The following is a 20,056-nucleotide window of genomic DNA, read 5'->3' as shown; positions in this document are numbered from 1 at the left end:
TTTGTAAAAACAGTCTGCATGCCTAGGTGCTTGAATTTATACACCTGTGGCCATGGAAGTGATTGGAACACCTGATTCCAATAATTTGGATGGGTGAGCAAATACTTTTGGCAATATAGTGTATATATATATATATATATATAGTTGGTAACTGATCTCATTTTATACATAGCATTAATTTTATACATAACATTGACATACAGCAAAGACTTTTAAAATGGCGTATGGTGAAAAAAACATCCTGATTTATGAGACCACATGCACTCACAAAACCAAGCAATTTTCCTTCATAGATGCTTCAAAGTTTGTGTACACCTCATGTCCGTCCCTCTGCACGCCCACATTCAACCATAAATTGTCCATGCAATGCACCACATGAAAGTCATTGTGAACTGTGTTGTTTATTTAATGGTTACCAGTGGCAACTACAGCCAAGGAAAATGTTTGGTAGTCATTGTTATTAAAATAAAGTGTAATTATTAACACCTTTAGAGTCTAATGTGGGGACTGGTCAGATTGACAAGGATATCCAGGCAGCATTGTGCTTATTATAGTATAGTTTGAATCTAAGCTGCTTATGAACTTTTTATTTTTGAAAAATGTTAGCTCAGCAGTGGTGAAACAGTATTTATCACACTGTGGTTTTGGATCATGATACAATCTGGCTTCAGTTCCCCTAAAGTCACCATCTCTGTCTCTAGTTTCCACTGAATTCAAAATCTGCATACCTGTATACCGGAATGCACACTTTCCTTTGCGTGGAAGTTGCATATGCAAGTTATTGCCGTGCAAGCTTTATAAATTAGACCCCAGGACCCTAAATCTCACAGAGAGTGGTGGGGAAATTGTTTTTATGGTGCTTGATGGGACTAACCATTCAAAATGTTGCAACAATTTTTTAGGATTAACTGTTAAAAAAATCCTTGGCTTTTATTTTGAAGCAAGTCTTTTTCCTTTTCTGTACTACTACCCAGATCGAGAGAGAAGCCATGTCACTACCCTCATTGTGCAACCGAATATTATTCCAGGTCACCATAAACAATGTAATTTCAGTCCTGAAAGTGTCCTTTAATGATCAAAGAACGCCTAACTACAAGGTACAAAAATGATTAAAAACACTTTTCAGAGACCTGGATGCATTTTACATTCTCTCTCTTATTTTTGTTTGTTTGTTTGACGTCATCATCAGACATGCTGAGAGCAGTGCAACAAAATATGATGATGCTATGTTTATCTGTATTTTAACTGTGCTTTTTTTTAGATTATGCACTGTATAATACTTGAGTACAAAGAAATGCAATTATAAAACTCCAAATTTCTACAAATATTTACGAATCCAAAGTAAAGTAATGAGCTGCTGCAAGAAGGGTAGGGTCCCATTTCCAAAACCTTGAATTATTGATGTCAAATAAATTTTTCGACGCATCTGAGGTTTTTTTTCTTTAACCCAAAAGTTTTGTCACCCATACCTAACCAAGTGCTAAAAAAAAAGGGTGTGAAACCTTTACTGGAGTTTCCACCACAACTACTGAGTATCTTATCTTCGTCTTTTTCACCTTTAGTTCAACAAAAACATTTCAACAGCTCTTAAATTAGGGGACATTTTCTTTTAAACAGACACAGAAAATTCAGTGTTTGATTACTGTAATTATAGATGGGTGTTATCCCTCAGCTGATACACAATATTAGGGCAAGAGATCCTAAGGGGGCTGTGAGAACTAATGATATTTCTACACTAGTATTGTGAGTATAGTGACCTCTTACTGAATTCAGAATTTATTGAAAACTACTTTGACTACATACCTTCCTCAATTGCTTAGGATAGCTAAGACTGATTGAAAGCCTAGCATGCCAAAGAGCACGCTTGGATTACTTGTCATTCTCAGATTTTTAAGACTTGAGTCAGAGGTAAAGCTTTCTGACTCTTTAATCCTTTTTACATTTTTTATTGAACAACTCGTGCAGAACATTTTTTTTTTTTTTTTACTTTTATGGAATTTTAAATTCTTTTTATCTATATTAGTTACAGGTATTATTGATAGATATTAATAATACTGATTGATATTACTAACATATTTTACTAATTTGTATACTTCCATTGCAAATCAAGCTTACTGTATAAACTTTTCCTGACTGTTTTCATATGTCTTCCTTGAAAATCCTTCCTTTCTTTGTGCCACTTGTTTGCTAAATAGCACTTTGACTTTTACATGCATTTAAGTAATTTTATATAAGCACAGCTAAATTGAACTGAATTTTCTAATCCATTTATGTACATGTGTAATGTCGTCTCTGCTCATAAATAATTAATGAATGTTCTAAGGAGAAAGGCTTGTTAAATGACACTCAGCAAATTTGTTGCCTGATGTAGAGGCTTTTTAGGCCGTTTTACTAACACTTTAAATACCTATAAACCCATGAGATTGACAGCGGAAGCTTTTCTAAACCACTGCTACAATCTGAACTCATTAAGACCCCAGCCAGCATCCCCCCCCCACCTCTGAAGCTGAGAAGGATATGATTATAGGCAAAAAAAGATCCTTCTGAGGCCTATTATGGGATAATAAATATATATTTACATAAAACTAAACATATACACATAAATAATTTATTGTTTTCTTATGCAACACCATAATAAAAAAAAAGGATATGAGAGATTATATATCATAGCTATTGTAGTATCAAATATTCAAAGGGTAAACATCAGGATTGTTTTAAAACTGGGAATCTCCACTCACAATTATTTCTACCCACTTTCCATTTGGCCAGCATTTTAGATAAACCATCCTGGCAATTAACCTTTATTATACAAAACGATATTTCGTTTTGACTCTGTGTATACAAAATGACAATAAAAGTTGTCTAATGTCTATTACATTAATAACACATTTATTGTTTGGTGTTTGGTAACAATTTATTTATTTTTTTTGCTGAATGAAAATAAAAATAATCTAAAAATGCATTCTTTTGTTTTTAACTACTATCCCTACTCTACAAACTGCAAATGTCTAATTATTTTTCTGTCAGTGAAGAGTACATCTAACCGGCCCAAATAATGATGGTGGGTTTTTTGGAGGCACTTGTTCTTGAGATATTAGTACATTGCATTTACAGATTTGGCCTATAAAATCTGCTTGTCAGGCTTCCTGACAACAGTCATTTAAATTAGCACTTAGAAGAAGAATCCCCCCCCCCCAAAACACAAACACAGACTTGTAAATCATTGCTGTGGCAGCCTTTTGTTTACCCAGCAGAAAAAAAAAACTGAAATGTTGACAGGATGACAGACAAGATATGATTGGTAAACAGTGAGAGTGCTGCGACTGGTTAACGGTTAGCCTCTTAAAATGCCAAATATGCCATGTGCTCCACCTGTCAGTACAGAGATAAAAAAAAAAAGCTTTTCCCTTAATATAATCAGTCAGACATCATTTGATTATCTATGGTTAAAAGAAAGCTGTATAACTGTTACTGATTAAAACTGACTTAGAAAATTCTATGCCGAGCAGTGATGCTTTAAAATATAGAATCTTTATTCTCAACATGACGCCCTGCTGAAAATACATACAGACACAAATTAAAAACACTTACTCACAAAAAAAATGTCCGTTTAAAGCATGCTTACAAATATAAAACACCATATAGAAAAAATCTCATAAAATATTAAAAAATATTGAACACACGTTTAGCACTTCAAAGATATATATTATGTTTAAAAATTTATTTATTTATGGCATCTTTACTAATTGATTAAAATGACGATTATGAGTTGGGAAACCATTTGAATGAGAAAAACGCTATATATTAGGAGCTTCTATTGATACAGCAGCCAATTTCCTGCCTGTCACTCTGAAGGACATACAGATGAGAGTGATGAGAAGACAGTCCTACAGCAGCGAAAACACAAAGCTGCTTTTTTAAAATCCAAATTTCAGTTTCTGGCAATTAGAGGTGAAGAGATGAGATGATGCTTCTTCAACATTTACGTCATAAAAAATCAGGATAAAGAAACAGAACAATTACCAAAGTAAAGGTAATGTGGTTGTCACGAATAGCAGAGGTGGTATTAGAAGATTCAGCATCGCATCTTGTTTGTATCACCTTGGGTCTCTGTCACCATCTTCTCAAATAAAATACATTTTCATGGCATCAAAAGGAAATCAATGTGACCAATTACATTAGATTTATATAAACATTTGTACATAAAAATGGTGTCTCATGACGAAAGCACACCCATTAGTAGGAGGTGTATTGTTGGATTTTTTGTCAGTAAGGCACGTCTGTGTTTCTCATTGACAGTAGTGTTCATCAAGCTGGGAAAGCAGCAGGGTGGAATAACCTAATTAGTAGCACATGTACAACTGAGGTTCTCTATATAAGCATCAAAAATATCTGGTACCAAAAATAGTGATTATATTTGTATAATATAAATAACAATATAAACAATATAAATAGTATTATATTTGCTTACTGGTATAGAGTTCAAATGTATCTACATATTTCACTTTTTCTTTAACAAAAACAATTTCTATCCTTACTCAGAATCTGCCTTTAAAGGTAGAGAGGAGGATGTTCTTTTTCCAGATTGATAATAAAAAATAAGTGGTTTTCCAAATTGTTATTATAGTGCTACGTTTCTGCGCATGGGCACTTTCAGGTGCATGTGTGGTAAGCTACGGTTTCAGCCAGTAATTGAAGCACGCCAAGGGTCGTAAGAGAAAAATTGTCTACGAAGTGCATGAGAAGAAAAGAAAGGCTTCAGCAGAGAAAAAACAAGTGTTTTTGGGAGATTCTTTAATGCGATGGCGTACACACTGAAAGCACAGGTCGAGGGGTCAAGTTTGGCATGCTATTTGGAGAAATCCATTTTACATTCCTGCTAGTAAAATGAGGAGAAATGCACTTGTGCATTCTCTCGCATGTGTTTAATAGGCATTCCCTCTTAGGAGCGGATACAGGGTTGTGCATGTGCATTTTTTTTAAAGTGGAATTTTCAAAAATTTGCAAAGATCCTCCACAATACCTTTAAGAATAGCTTTTCCTGATATTCCAGCATTTACTACTCTAGTTAATCTTGTAACTTTTCCTCCATGATGGGCTTTGGATAGATTTATGATATTACTACAAACCTAACCGCCGGGAATATACTGGGCTGATTACAGCTCGCGATTTACGAAAACAAAAATAATTCTTGTTGGAATTTTCTGTCTTTCTGTCCAAGTAATTGATATGGGTTGTCTGAGTAGTTTTCATGAGCTCACTTTAAATCAGCATGCAGATGAAACAGAAAGACTTTTCTAATTCTTATGGCTTAACAGCTTTGAGTAAATATTCATTTAATGATGCCCTGCATTACGTTATCTGAGGCAGAGCATTTTTATAGTCAAGACACAGAATAGGAATGTCATCATGAAATAAGAAAAAAAAAAGCCAAGAGAAATAAAAGCTTATTCAACTAAAGTGAGAGCAACACACACACACAAAGAGGCTGACCCTTGAGGTGCAGTTTCTGTGGTAATGTGCTTTAGATTGAGGCTATGTGTGCAGAGATGATGGGCCCAGTAACAGATGGGCAGGAGTCTATTCCCTGGGCTACCAGCCTTCTGCTTACTACATAGCCCTGCCAGCTCTACAGTCCTCATCCATCTTCTGCACCCCCAACCCGATCTCCTTTGACATCCCATTTCATTTCTATTGTTTCTCACAATCCACTCGGTTTGCTCGGCTCACCCACACCTCCTCATCCCTCCATCATAGCTCCTCTCACCTCTTCTTGACCAGCTCCCCCATATTCTCCTCTCCTACTAAATCACTCCTGGCAAGAAAGCCTTGCTTGCCAGAGCAAGGCATAATCAAATGATTTCTCATGTTTAAGCAACCGTCTTGGAAACCACTGTTTCTTTCCTCACCTAGCTACATCAGCTGTGCTGGGCCACTAGCCAGTGGCCAAATCCCCGGCAAACAGCCACATGTTGCAATGCAAACTCACAACTTGGTGGGCCAAATCCTTAGAAAGGTCTCTCTGCAAGGAGACTGTAGACATTAGATTAACACCCTCATTCTGGCCAGGAAGCGGAATGATTACAGCAAGCTGGAATGCTCAAATACCCCTGAGCCAACAGACTAGCTGGCCTTCACTGCGACCAGTTCATGCTTGGTTGCACTCCAAAGGACTATAAAAAGAACAGCTCACTGCAGCCTGATGTGGAAGGTGGGGTGTGGCTTTGTTCCATTGTCGAAGAGCGGTAAGAGGACGCACGTGTCCAACTGAATAAAGGGAGCCTGTCCCTGTGTTCTTACCTCTGATAATGGCCAGCTTTGCAGTGATGGCGATGTCTCCCTGGTTGTTGCGTGCCACACACTCATAGACGTTCTCATCTCGAGGAGCTCTAAGAGGCTGGATCCTCAGCACGGCTCCAGCACCTTCATCAAACTCTATGGTCTGGACAGCCACAGGATTCACAGAGCAGGATATATTAGTCAGAGCAGAGCAAGCATTAAAACTTTAATTTGTATAAAAAGAGACATATTTTCTTCTGATCAGAGAATCCTATTTCTATAGCACTGCTATCCTGATTTTGTTTCAGTAAGTTATCAAGATAAGTTATGTACCAGTAAAATGTGCTTCAGAGCCTGGTTATTAGCTTTCTTAAACACTGATGAATCCAAACCACTTTGAAATTAATCTTTAGAAAACAATTAAGTCACATTCCTGCAATAAACCTAAAATGAGAATCTCCTTGGATGACTCCCTTGTTTGCATCATTTAGCTTTTTACAAATATGTGTGCTTTCAAATTAAAGGTGAATATGATCTTGGGTGAAATTCAAATAGTACTGTGTGAATTTGAATTACCTCTTTCTAATCATTATTTGAAAATAATGTGCAGTTTATTCACACTGTTTGACTGAAGGTAGCTGAGAAAATTGTTATCACTCCCATTAATCTGTCATACTGAAGTAATGGAGTCATAAGTTTACTTTAGCAGCTAGATTACACTGCAGGCCTCATTCTGCTCAAAGTAGAAAGTAATTAATTTATCCGGACCTGTAAAGGTTACCAATTACCACTCTAAAGGTCCATCTTTTTAAAAGAATGCTTCCTGCTTCACAATGACAGAAAAGCCAAAGCAGCTCAGGAATGAAACCTTAAACCTCAGTTAAAATCTGCAAAATTATTTCATTGTTGTGGTGCATTTCGTATCATTCTGTCTGAAATACAGCTTCCTTTTTGAAGAGTTCTTTCTCATGAAGACTGCACATGACTAAGAGCACTAAATGGGTACAAGCCATAGTTGTTTTGTTCGTCTACTTCTGAAAACTGAAAGGAGAGCTGCTCCTAAAAATGGTTCTAGCAGCGCTATATAAATATTTATCTTCAGAGTAGATTAATTTGGATTCTGAAATATAAACATAGTGTGTGATGTCTTTGTAAATTTTCAGTCAGTGTTGAAACATCTTCAGAAAAACTAAGCCAAAGCTCACTTTGCCTCTGATTTAAGCCTGCTTTGTGATATTCAGTGATTGTAATGATACCAGTAGAAGGTTGGGTTAGAAAGCCGTCATACAGCAGAAGGTAGAAATCCTTTTCTGATTTAGTAAGTGAAAATAACAGCATGTTATCAAGATAATAGCATTATAGCAGAAGTTAGTACACTGCAAATTAAGGTATTATAGTTAGATTCCTTTTTATCTTCAACCACTTTGTTTTAGCCCCAATTAAATCAAATTAAGGGACAAATTGAAGCACTATTAAAAGCTTCCATCCCAATCTCTTGTCATGTATATTTGATGATCAGAAAAAGCATTTTCTATTGCTCTACACATGATAAATGAAGCTACTTGTTAGACATTAAGTCCTCTCACAGTTGTATAGAATGCATGTGTTTGCTTATTGTGATATAAGACTGAGTTATGTCTTTATAAGTTCATTGCTGCAGCCCTGGAACAGTTTAAGCTTAAAGTTTGTGGACCTTCTGCTTCAAGTTTAAGTTTATTGGCACTAGTATGGCAGATCTAGTGCCAATAAACTTTCTTTAACATCTGGAAATGCTGGAGAGCAGAATGCAAATTGTGACTGGCATAGGTTGTAATTGCTTTGCTGCCCTGTTGAAAAAAAGACATATCTTTAAATAGATGAAAAAATATGTGTGTGATTGAGCATTGCAATCAACAGCGTTTGAGTGTTAAAAACATCTATCTCTTCTGTTGATTTAGAAACATGCTTCATGCGTGTTTTTAAAGGCGTAGATCCTACCCCGATGTCACGTGTAATTCTTAAGGTTTAAAGGAGAGCCTAAATTTTTTCTTTAATTTGTCACCTTTGCTCTTTGCTTTGCTTGTGGTAGAAAAGAGGACTATTTGCATTAAATATCTAAAACAAAAATAAAGCTGACAGCCACAATCATGCACAGAATCAAATGGAACAAACTGTGTAACTTTGTTAAATATTGGCTTTGAAGTTAAAGATAGCATTGAAAAATTGCAAGACAGTTATGCTCCCTTATATCAAGGTAGGCCAAAGCATCCGTTTGTTAGGAATAAAGCAAAAATTCTATGTAAGAACTTAGACAAGACTGTTAAAAATCCTGGATAAGATATGGCTTTTCTGGCGGCTTTTCAGTTGGGCTTTGTAACTGCAGACCCGACCCTTTACATGCAAAATACATGAGTATCAAGGTAAGATGGAAAAAATATTCCTTAGAATGCTGCCAGATTTTTATTTATTCATTTTCTGCTTCAGTCAGAACTATCTGAGAATCCTAATCAAGTGAAGGAACCAGCTTCATGTTTACTGAATAAACATGAGAGCATCTCTGTGTTTCGCAGCTTGAACTTTTCAATTAGCTTAAGTGCACATGTAGCATATAAAGCTGCAAAATACTAAGCAGAACTTTTTAGAGTGCATTATATATTCTGCAAACATGTTACTCATGTAAAATCCCAATTAAAAACAAATTTTAAATATTGTAAAAATTGCAGAGTATTGAAATAAAAATATAGCTACAGGAGAAACAAGTCTGTAGATATTTTTAATATTGTCTAATATTACATACCCTGAAATTTCAAAAAGTACAGAGTCGACTCTCCACATTAGTGATTTGTTCATCCCAATCTCCTTCATTGCAAAAAAATCCATCACCAATGTGTGCAGCTTCCCCAGATGGTCCTTAAACAATGATTCATTCTCAGGATTTCAGTGAATTAAAGGATGATATCATCAAGACTGCAACCTACGTCCAGTCAGAACATTTCCTAGTTGCTAAATATTCCACTTTCAGTTGTTGGCAGTTTTATAATCAAGTTTCACATATTAGATGCATCAAGCCCAGTAAACATGGTAAGAAAGAACAAGCAAGCCCACTGAGAACCATTGCCATCTTGACTAGAATGAGGACTGTTCAAAGCTGTCTATAGTTGAAATAAATGTTTTGATTTGCATTATATGGCAAATGTACCTTACTGTGGTAAACAGTACAGTAATTTATTTTTTTTTAGAACTTGGTGCTTAGCAACTTTTAGCGGGTTTGTTAAAAATGTAACTGGGTTTGGGTTATGGATCAAAAGTGGTTCCAAGATTTTGAATCCCTGCCCTTTTTTCTATTAAGCTCCTCAGAGCAACACAGAGAATAGAATCATAGCCCTTCCTTTAAACTCTGGAAAAGCAAATAAAAACTACTAGATATATTGTAAATAATATTTTGAATAATAATTCCTTAGATATAAAAATAAAATAGTGTAGCATTTTTTGTTTTTTTGTTTGTCAATTAGATTTTTTTTGTCTTGTCTATTTACTTTTTATCCCTATATAATTATATAGACCCTAATAATACCCCAAACAAATTCTTCTTAAAAATAGAAGCCAAAGTGTACTTATCCTTGACTAATCTAAATTAAATTCCGAAAACTATTCAGGAATCTCCACATTTATCCTAAGAACAATAATAATAATAATAAAAAAAATCAGTTTGAAGAAAATAATTTTTTATTATTATTTATTTGCTTTATAACCCTGCTATTTGTTTCAGGTAGGTTATTCGAGGTACAAATATTTATACATAAATACTCTTTATTCACAGAAATACTGTAGATATTAAGCAGTGATGTGGGCTGACATTGTGCATTGTGACAACCACCTCGATACGCTGGGAGTTGACCTTCTTGCCCTTCTTGTTCCAGTAGACGACTGGCTTGGGGTTGCCAGTGGCCTGGCACACAAATGATGCCACACCCCCTGACACTCCAATCTGGTCTGTGGGAATTTTGGTGAACCTCGGTGGAGCTGAAAGAAAGGGAAGAGACAGAGGTGAGAGAGGGAAAAAAGAAAGACAAGAGAAAAATGCAAGTATGAAATCCACATCTTAATATTTAGATAATATCAAATCAACTGCTAAAACCAGGAGTAGGAACCCCTCCTCCTCCTGCAGAGCCCCGCCCCATCTCCCTTTCAGGGACTGGTCAGACTGAACTGTGTCCTGACGGCTGCGCCATTGTGCTTACTTCCTGGGTATCATCTAGAGGACAAGCTGAAGGACTTCCTGTGGGTCATAAATAAAAGATGGGGCTGGGCTTCAGAGGAACATCTCTCTCTCTTTACAAACCCGTTACCCCCCCTTTCTCTCCGGCAGGGCAACACAGAGCTGTATGCAGCACAGGCTGTCATCCCACATGAGTGTTTCACAGGTAGGAGAAGTGTTGGCTGAAGATTCACAGCATGTAATTGGTTTAAATGTATAAATACCAGAGGCGTGATTTTTGTTCCTGCAGAATGCCACTCACCTATGGGAGGATTTGGAAATGTGGAGTATTCTGATCCTAAATATCCCACCAACACTTCTGTATTTACTTCCTGCTTGACGGATCAATTCAGCAGGACGTTTTCTGGGATTACATAGGAATGTGCTATTTTTTAAGGTATTGCAGTTGCCCTCTGCAAGAAAACAGCAATTTCCAAGTGTGATATTGAACCAACAGTACTAAACCTACACTTTTCGCAGCAGCTGAGTCAGACTGGTAAAACAACCTCACGCATCCACCCCTAGCTATCTGTATGTGGCCTGTTGCCATGGTGCCCAGCTTAACTCCTCTTCAGCTGCCGAATCGTTGCTATCCATCAGGGCGAAGTCAGGATGACCCTTGCCATAGCAACCTGAATCCCTCCTCCCCTGCGTCTAGGTGGGCGAGGTCATGCTGTGCTGATTGAAGACACAGCAGCCATGAAAACACAAATAATATTAAAAATAAAATTAACACTCTTCTATCAAACAACAGGAAGATAGTGGGTCTAATTCTTTTCCCACTCATTTCTCTTTTAAATGGACAGACAAAACACTTTGAAGTTTTCTCTACAAAGCCTCGACGAGAGACGGAAAAACATCATGACAAAAAAACCTTCTCCTTTGCTTGCTGCATCCTGTGTTTGGCATGTCAGATATAATGCGGTTTCATTTTATGCTTGCCATAATCCTGAGCAGTAAGGAGCATAAAGCACATAGTGAGTAATCTGACTGAACAAATTTATCCTCGACGTATTTAGACGCAGGAACAGGATATTTTCTGCCTATTAGACCCTCAGACATAAACACAACTGAATGCAAGTTGCACCATTTCCCTGCCAATAATAAAGCAGGGGGTAATGGCAGAAAGAGCCTTCCTCCTATTGGATTATGAATTATTTCCATGTTAGTCTCAGGGTTTGAACACGCTCGTATGTTGCTCGTATGTTTGGTTTTGTGTTGAGTCCAAAATATTTTCTATGTTCTCTTAAACGCACTTTAGCACCAATCCTTGTGCAAAACTGATCCCACTGGCACAACTTAAGCCTCTTCTGACAGCCGGGGAAAAGCCCTACAAAGCAGAGGCTCTGAATGGATTTGCACTTAACAGAAACTTGTTATGATCTCGATGTTCCTGGGAAATAAAGGCCTAATAAGGACCTCTGTCTTTTTTAATAAAAGGTTTCACTCCACTGCCAAGATCTACTGCTGACGGCCAACTGGTTAGATGTTAATGGAACACCTTTGTGACTTGTAATCACTCTGGTGAGTGACTGACAACTGCTGAGCTCAGACATAACAGGGTACAATGTCTTAGTGTTTCTGACACGCCAAGTGACAAAAACGTAATTGGAACTTGGAAATTCTCCTCAGGTCGGCCTATAATCAGTCGATGTACTGTAGTTTTTCTTACAGAAATGTTCAGTTAGATAATATCTTCCGGTCAAATGTTTAATTTTGTTCTACCTTAAATGACAGTACTTAAGGCAAATGTATTAAGAGCAGCCAGCTTTGGTCTCACAAGCCTTTAAGCTAGTTTTAATAATGTATCCTCTCCTAGTTGTGCCTCTCTCCTGTCAAACTTGTTTTCATCTCCTGCTCAAAATGACAAAAAAGAGGAAAAATAAATCATGTGGTATAAAGATAATAAAGGCAACTGAAGTGTGGCAATTTATGAGAAATACAATTTTTACAAGGATAATTTGGTATGAGGAAGTTAAATTTAGAGATACTATAAATAAAATAACCATGCATTTTTGCAGACTGGGTTGGATTAAATTCAAAGCAGTAATCGGAAATAGTTAATTGAGATGACTGATAATATGCCTAATGTTGACAAAAATGTTAATTAAGTCTCCATATTAAGGGATATCAAGAGATTGGAAACAAAGACTTTTATCAGGAGCATAAAGATTAATCTGATTGAATACCTCAGTGGGCTTAGATCAAGCAACGTGAAATCAAAGGGGAATTATATTGCAAAATCCATTTTTTTAGCTTACAGTTTTGTTTTTGTACTTCAAGTCTAACTTCTCAGAAATATTTAATTTAGTCTCATTGGCTCCTGTTTTGGATACATATTTAGATGCTGCTCAGTTTTCTCCTTTTTTCCAGTACGTTTTGTTTAATGTGGCAGTATTTGTTGTGGAACTGCTGAAGATTTTTTGGTTTATAATTCACTATTTTCATATTTTTGGTCTAGGTTGATTTGGTTTCTGGGTTTATTAACCAAAACTATTGCTGTAGTTTTGGAGCTCTGTATTTCCTGATTACATTTCATTTTTCATAGAAACTTGCATACATCAGTGGGATAAGTCCTCTTTGTTTATGTCAAGAACCTGAGGAGAGGAGTGCTTTAGCAACCTCGGCCAGTATAAAGAAGGAGTAGCTGAAATACTTTGTTTATTTGAGGACTCCGTTTTTTCTATCTATTAAAAGACTGGTAAAAGGGCAACAAGCTCTATTATAGGTGCATTAATATAACTAATTGCTCCGATAGTACAGCATTGTGCCTTTAGCTTTTGTTTGTTTTGTGACACCATTTTAGCTCCCTAAGGACCTTAATGTGTGTTCTGAATAAAGATATTACACAAACCAGTTTGAAATCTGTTGGGATGCCATTTTTGTCTTGGTGAGCACAGGCTCCGAATACAATCAGTGATGTTCTTGGTGGTAGCATTAGATAACTTGTTAATTAAGTTGGGGTACAAGTATATAACACTTGTTCAACATTACAAAATTTTTATTTTCACCGTGTACCTACTGTTTGTTAATTTTTTTTTTTTTTTGTGACGCTTGGCTCAGAATGCATGTTTATAAAACATAGACATGATTAATAATAGTGTTGCACCGATACCGATACCAGTATCGGACGGGGCCCCGATACTGCCCTAAAATGGTGGTATCGGTATTGGCGAGTACCAACAAATAGGGCACCGATACCATTTTGAGAGCCATAAGTTTATTTAACTATTGTCACCCACTCCTGGTAGGCAATAAAAAGTTCTACTGAGCCATGATGTAGTATTCAGTTCTTCATATATACACACACACACACATCAGTTTCAAACAGATGGTATCGGTATGAGCCAATACTGCACAGTTATGTATCAGGTATCGGTATCGGGGCCAAAAAATGGCATTGGCGCAACACTAATTAATAATAATAATAATAATAATAATAATTTTACTTTATTGATCTCACATCGGAGAAATGTACCTCTGATTTAAACCATCCCCTTGGGGAGCAGTGGGCTGCCATCGTGGGGCGCCAAGGGAGCAGTGTAGGGTTAAGGGTCTTGCTCAGAGACCCAGAGTGGCAGTCTGTGGGAGTGGGGCTCAAACTCAGAACCTCAGGATTTCAAGCTCTATGCCCTAACCACTAGGCCACCACTATTAGAAATTACATTAGAAACACATTAGGAACAACTAAGCACCCTTACAAGTCTTTAGAAAGACCCTTGACTTTTATATTCAACTGATCATTCTGGGAGAACAAAAAAAATGATTTACTGCTCTGTTTTTATTAAACAACATAAGTTACTACTCACAAATTGATATAAGCTCAGTTATTTATTATCTTCGAGCAGCAAGTCAGCAGTAAGCTGTTTAACAAGTATGGCAAATGCAGCTTGCAATCGGTTTTTTCAGCAGTATGTTAGTTAGATTAATGGGTCATAGTCCTATAGTTCCCATGCCATGATTGTCAGTATCTTTTGCATTCTTTTTTAAGGTAAAAGTAAAGAAGCAAGCAGTGCACAGCAGCAGGTTTTAGTGTAGGCAAACCCTCCCACTTTCTGGCACTTAAAAGACTGTCATTTAAAGGTCTTTGAAAAGGTGTGATATTGTTTTAGCTATTTTGAAAACCTACCAAGGTTAAACCTTGGTATTCGGATATTGATACCAGAACTCTCCTGTGGCTTCCTTAAAATGATTCAGGTTTAAACCTTTAATATATACACAAGTCAAACTTAGACTGAATTATTTTCATAAAACAATGTATTTTGTGAAACTTTTTATGTATTTTTAGAAAAAAAATTGTATTTCTTGATCTCATGAATTAATTATTATGTACTGTCTCATTTAGAGAGCTGGATGTATCATTACGCCCCAGCTAGTATCCCATGTTGGTTAGACAGGAGGAGAAATCAGGGAAAAAAGCAGTTTTTCCAATTTCAAATGTCGTTAGGGTTTAGCTCCATCTTTAGCCCTATATCTTATCTCTCATCAAAAAAAATATTCAGCTTGGTGGCATTTTCAGAGAAGTGATAGCCAAGTCTGGCTGAAAAACTGTTCGTGTGCATGTGTGTGGGGTATGTGTGTGTCAACCACTGATGCAGGAAATGTGTTGAGATGTTGTAATCAAGAAGATGATGAGAAACATGCTGATGGGACCTCCCGCCTTATCAAAACACATTAACAATGCCACAGTTCAGAGCTGATTTACTGACAGGCCGGGATTCTCTTCTCAAATGACACCCACAGAGCATGCACATGTACTTACACTTTTATGTAAAAGCATGTTTTTGTACATCTCACTTATTGTTTGACTTTTATATGCTGGAATGAAAAGGGAAAAATGGAAAAAAGAGGAAAGTATAGTAGATCACTCTTCATACCTAGTGCTTGACACACGCTGTTCCAAGGCCTGGTAAGGAGGATAATCAAAGGCAGCAGCAGACACAAGGGAGAAGGACAAAGGCAGTAGCCAAGGATGGGTCGCCTGGACTGGGCCAAAGCTCTGTCTGGCTTACATGAAGGCATGGCACCGTCACTGAGTTGGTTGACGACTAATATGCAGGTACGGCTTTACTCATCAGGGGTAGGCACTCTGCAAACAGAAAAAGACGATGGTCAAGAACATTTCTGTGGTATTTAATTCACTGCTCTTAATTTCAGGGCTGAATATCTTCAACCTTAATGCATGATGAGGTTAGTGTACAAGAAATATTTATTCTGCAAGAGTTATCAGTATGAACATCAAAGGAAATTTTATGCAAATGTGGGATTAGGTTTTTTGATTTAAGCCTTGGCACTTCTGACCTCTGAGATTAGAAGCTCAACCAGGCCGTCTGATGGAACTAATGCCAGAACAATAAAGCCACCACTCAATAGCTATGGCAAGAAATTGAACAAAACAGTTTTCAGCATACTGCCTCTGTATTAATAAGTCTCCTTCTCTAGTGAGCCATGAAATGAGCTGCAATGATACAGATTTAAGCATCCTTTTTCCCCCTTTAGACACCCTAATAATTTCATTTTGGCTTCTGCTTAATTCCCTCTCAGCGTTCAGTATTTCAGCGTTCTGCCGGCACACACAAGTGTTAATGCAGTAATTTATCAAGAGTATGTGACAGTAATGGAAAACATTTAAACAATAAGGGTTTGGAGGTCAGTAGGAATGCAACAAAATTCAATTGAAAGTGAATGAAATACTGCTGCTTAATACATCTGCAACCCCTCCTGATAATCCAAAGTCTTTGGGGGCGTTAGCATTGGTATTTTACTCTCCACGCTCACGTAACACATCTACACAGAGCCACACACATCTGGAAGCCCCAACATAAATCAGCTCTGTCTGCTCACAGAGATTTGGACAAGCTGTGCCGAAGCTCGGCATCAGCGAGTCAATAACTCCTCAGTCTTATCGAGCTCTCCGGTCCCCCACCCCTCATCAAAAGATGTGTCAGAGCGCAGGTGGGGAGGCCAAATGTGAAAGGGGCCGTTGTTGACCTGTCATACATCACATGCATATATTCTTGCTTTCAAATAGCAATACAAGATAACATATATGCCCCTAGGGAGAAATAATGCAGGTGACAGGTCAGGCTGTGATCCCCATATAAACAGATATACATTAAAAACTGGCTTGTAACAGGGATCAGATTATTTTAATCTTGCTTGGCCTTGGCCAGTGGAACTTAAAAAGCAATTTTTCCAAACCATGTAACACATGCTACTGGGTCACGCAATGGACAGCGCCCTTTGGTTGTAGGAAGTCGTTCTTTAGGGGATTTATAGCATTACAAACGTGTAAAAAAAAAATGAAATCAGAGAAGGCAAATACATGTAAGGATCTACGTAGAACTGTATTCTTCACAATATTTTAAGACTTGTTTAAGCTTCACTCAGACCACAAAAACTGTGACACTTTCAGAAGATAACAGGAAGGCCAGAGTACAGCACAGTCACTCCTTTTTATCCCTTTGCTCCAATGGCATAACGACACAACAATAGGCCCAGTAAGCAACATTATCAGGGTGGGCCCCATATGAAGTACAACACGTGATAAAGGTTCAGGATACGCTGACAGTTCCATAAATCGTCCAAGAAGATACAATAATGCAATTCTCAGTAGTATATGATCACACATCACAACTGAAAAAATAGTGACTGCGCACCTAGAATGGAACCATTGCTGACAGCGACCCACCACATGTTATAGACATCTCAAGTTCCAAAAACTCTTTTCAGGGAGATGCTAATCCATCCTCCCCTCACCAATGTTCTCTCCATTCATCTCCTGGTCGCAATCTTTACTCACTGTAGCAGCAACGTCCACCTTTCCCTCTTTGGTTCTTTAAAAAAAAAACCGTTTTTTTTGGGAAGTTTTTTCCATTCTTCCAGCAGTTCTTCTTTCCGCTTAAGTACCTGATTTTGGTATCCATCGTGGCTAACACATTGTATGTAACGGTTATGGTTTCAATCTACACTCTGGGTAACCAATAATTCCAAGTCTAAATGTAAAAATTAAAATACTCAAATACATCGTTCTTTTAAGATATTTATTTGCGGTTTGAAACATATTATATGAGCATATTTTTAACCAACCGTCTAATGAACTATACACAGTTATCAATATAGCAACTAAAAGTACCACCGTCTGCTTTGCTATTGGTGACGTGTTTAAACGGCTCACCATCATGTTGAAATCTGGCATGTGTTACGGTATAGATATGGTCCGATGCGGTCAGTCACTTCAGTATCAGGTGTGTTTAAGATGAATTTTTCACACCATTACATCTGCATAGAGACGTCCTACTCTAGAATTGCGTAGGGGACCCACCAGGTGTCAGTGATGGGGCCCCTAAGAAGTCGTGGGCCCGTAAGCAGCTGCTGTCTCTGCTTACCAATATATATGCCATTGCTTTGCTCCATCAAACAACAGAGGCAGAGAAAGTAATGGCTTCTTTGGAACTAAGTGGCTTTTCAGCCTGGTTCACTAAGAACTCATTTGACTGTGGATAAAATTATCAACCTACACGTTTCAGAACTTGTTCACGCTCTAGATATTGGAAACCTTATCAAAACACTTATTTTGCACTTACTTTGTCCTCGAGTCGGGATTCAAACCAGGGACAGCTGAGTCGAAAAACTGTGGTACATGGATCTCATGTTCTACTGCTGCACCATAGACAGCCCCTTTTTAAAATTCAGAATGTCTGTTCTTATGTCATTATGTCTTGTATCGAGCGAGTATGAACTAAATAAGTACCTCCTGATCAAAGATTGGCAAAATATTTCTAAACGATGCATTTTAAAATAAATACGTGCAACATTAAGGGCTGCTTTGTCAATGACTTTCCCCACATACTGATAGAAACAGAAGAGCAGCAGTGGCTGCTTTGCTTTATGAAAAACAGGGCCTCTATAATCAAAGATTCCTCCAACCTCTTATTGGGCTAATGACCTGCTCAAACATATTACTGTCTGCCTTCTCCGAAACTAAAAATAGCTTAGCTGAAAATACGTCTATCTGATACAGGCTCTTATTCTTGCCACTCTTCCCTCGCCTTATCTAACACCGGGTAATAGCAGCTGAATAGAAAAGCTTTCTCCCTCTCAATTGAGCATGATAAGAAAAATCAGATCACAGCTCATTCAGCCGCCATTGGCAGCATGTTAAGTAAATTCTCTGCTTACAGAAACTCAATTTTCCCTGCATTAATCTAAGCAGGGTCACTGTTCTGCACACAGCCACATGGCCACTGAAACATTAGGTGCACCCTGTGTGTTCCGGTGCTTGTCTGGTTCATCTCGTTTGCTGGGTTTGCCGCATCCTTAATGTCTTTCCCTGACCCATTTCTGATCCACAGGATCGTTTTCAGTTTATCCACTCCTCCTTGTTGACTTTCACCTGCTGGCAAACCCTCTTTGCTATCTCTCCTCTTTAGTCACATATCCTTCAAAGTAATCCCCAACATCTTCCTCCTACATGGCACTCTGGCATTAGACTCTATGTTCCTGAAATCTCCTCTTCCCCTAGTTTCTTTCATCCCTTTTCACTTCCCGCCCATCCACTTCCTCCTCGCCCTCCTTGTTAACCTCTCCTCTCTTGATGCCGTCTTCCTCTGCAATACCCTATCATTCATTTCTTTTGCTTTTTTTATAGACAGTCTAATCCACACTCGTATGAAAATCCTCTTCCTCTCCCCAGCTGTCCTGCACCGGCTGCTCCAGCTGCTGTTAGTCCATTGACACATTTAAAACAAAAGGACTTACACCATCCTACAGCTGTGGATGATGAGAGAAGATGCCAAAACAGACTCGCAGATGCAGCAGCAGAGCAGACCAGTCTGGGCATGTCTCCACAGCATTAATGGCATTAAACACTGCGAGCGCAGCAGGCTCATCCTCTCAGGACACAAATATAAAGAACAATAACTCACTTGGCTTGCTTGCATAAGCAGAGTTAAAGTGAGTAAGCATTGAGAACATGGAAATCCTCATGACTCAGGTCTACTGGAATCTTTGCAGCCAACAGCCCCCCAACATACTACAAACTGCTCCCTGTGATCATCTGGCTCAGCATCCAGAGAGCAGACAGTGGGGGTTGGTCTTATTACCTTTTTCAGTGTAGCAACACAGATGGTCAGCCTGACAGATAGATTGATGGGGGATACATGCTGCTGTTTATTGCGGGGAAGTAGATAATGACACCCCAGCTCAGGTGGTGCAACGTACACCGCTTATTGTGCTCCATCAGGCTGATGAAATAACATTGTTTAGGTGGCATCCAAGCTGCCCCTGCTCCACTGGGGCCCTACTCGGAAGATAACATGTTTTGTTTTTCCCTTCACCTTGTCCCCACCCAGCGCTTCAACCCCCAACCTTACCCACTGATGCCTCTCACCACAAGTGGGATGATCTCACAAGGCATGTCGCCATGACGACAAGCAATGAGCGCTCAGAGAAAGATCAGATCTGTATCTTACGGCACCCTGCTATTTGTGAGAAAGTACCATTGATAATTGTACCTTTTGTTCCTATGAATTATTTTAG

General features: G+C 38.1%; 1 protein-coding gene across 1 annotated transcript in view; it reads right to left on the bottom strand.

Annotated features, from left to right (window-relative positions):
* LOC107100916 (receptor-type tyrosine-protein phosphatase S-like) overlaps positions 1–20,056 on the bottom strand; it is a 109,616-nt gene that overhangs the window by 71,915 nt on the left and 17,645 nt on the right. Inside the window, exons 2-4 of the mRNA XM_015399595.1 lie at positions 15,394–15,605; positions 10,136–10,281; positions 6,301–6,442 (exon numbers count right to left, since the gene is read on the bottom strand). Of these exons, the coding sequence (XP_015255081.1) occupies positions 6,301–6,442; positions 10,136–10,281; positions 15,394–15,538 (433 nt within the window). The 5' untranslated portion in view covers positions 15,539–15,605. The remainder of the gene's footprint in view (positions 1–6,300; positions 6,443–10,135; positions 10,282–15,393; positions 15,606–20,056) is intronic.

This window comes from Cyprinodon variegatus, unplaced genomic scaffold, assembly GCF_000732505.1.
Source record: "Cyprinodon variegatus isolate N-32 unplaced genomic scaffold, C_variegatus-1.0 Scaffold1028, whole genome shotgun sequence".
Lineage (NCBI taxonomy): Eukaryota > Metazoa > Chordata > Actinopteri > Cyprinodontiformes > Cyprinodontidae > Cyprinodon > Cyprinodon variegatus.
Note: the sequence above shows the minus strand (reverse complement) of the source record. Positions and strands in the feature narration are given on the sequence as shown.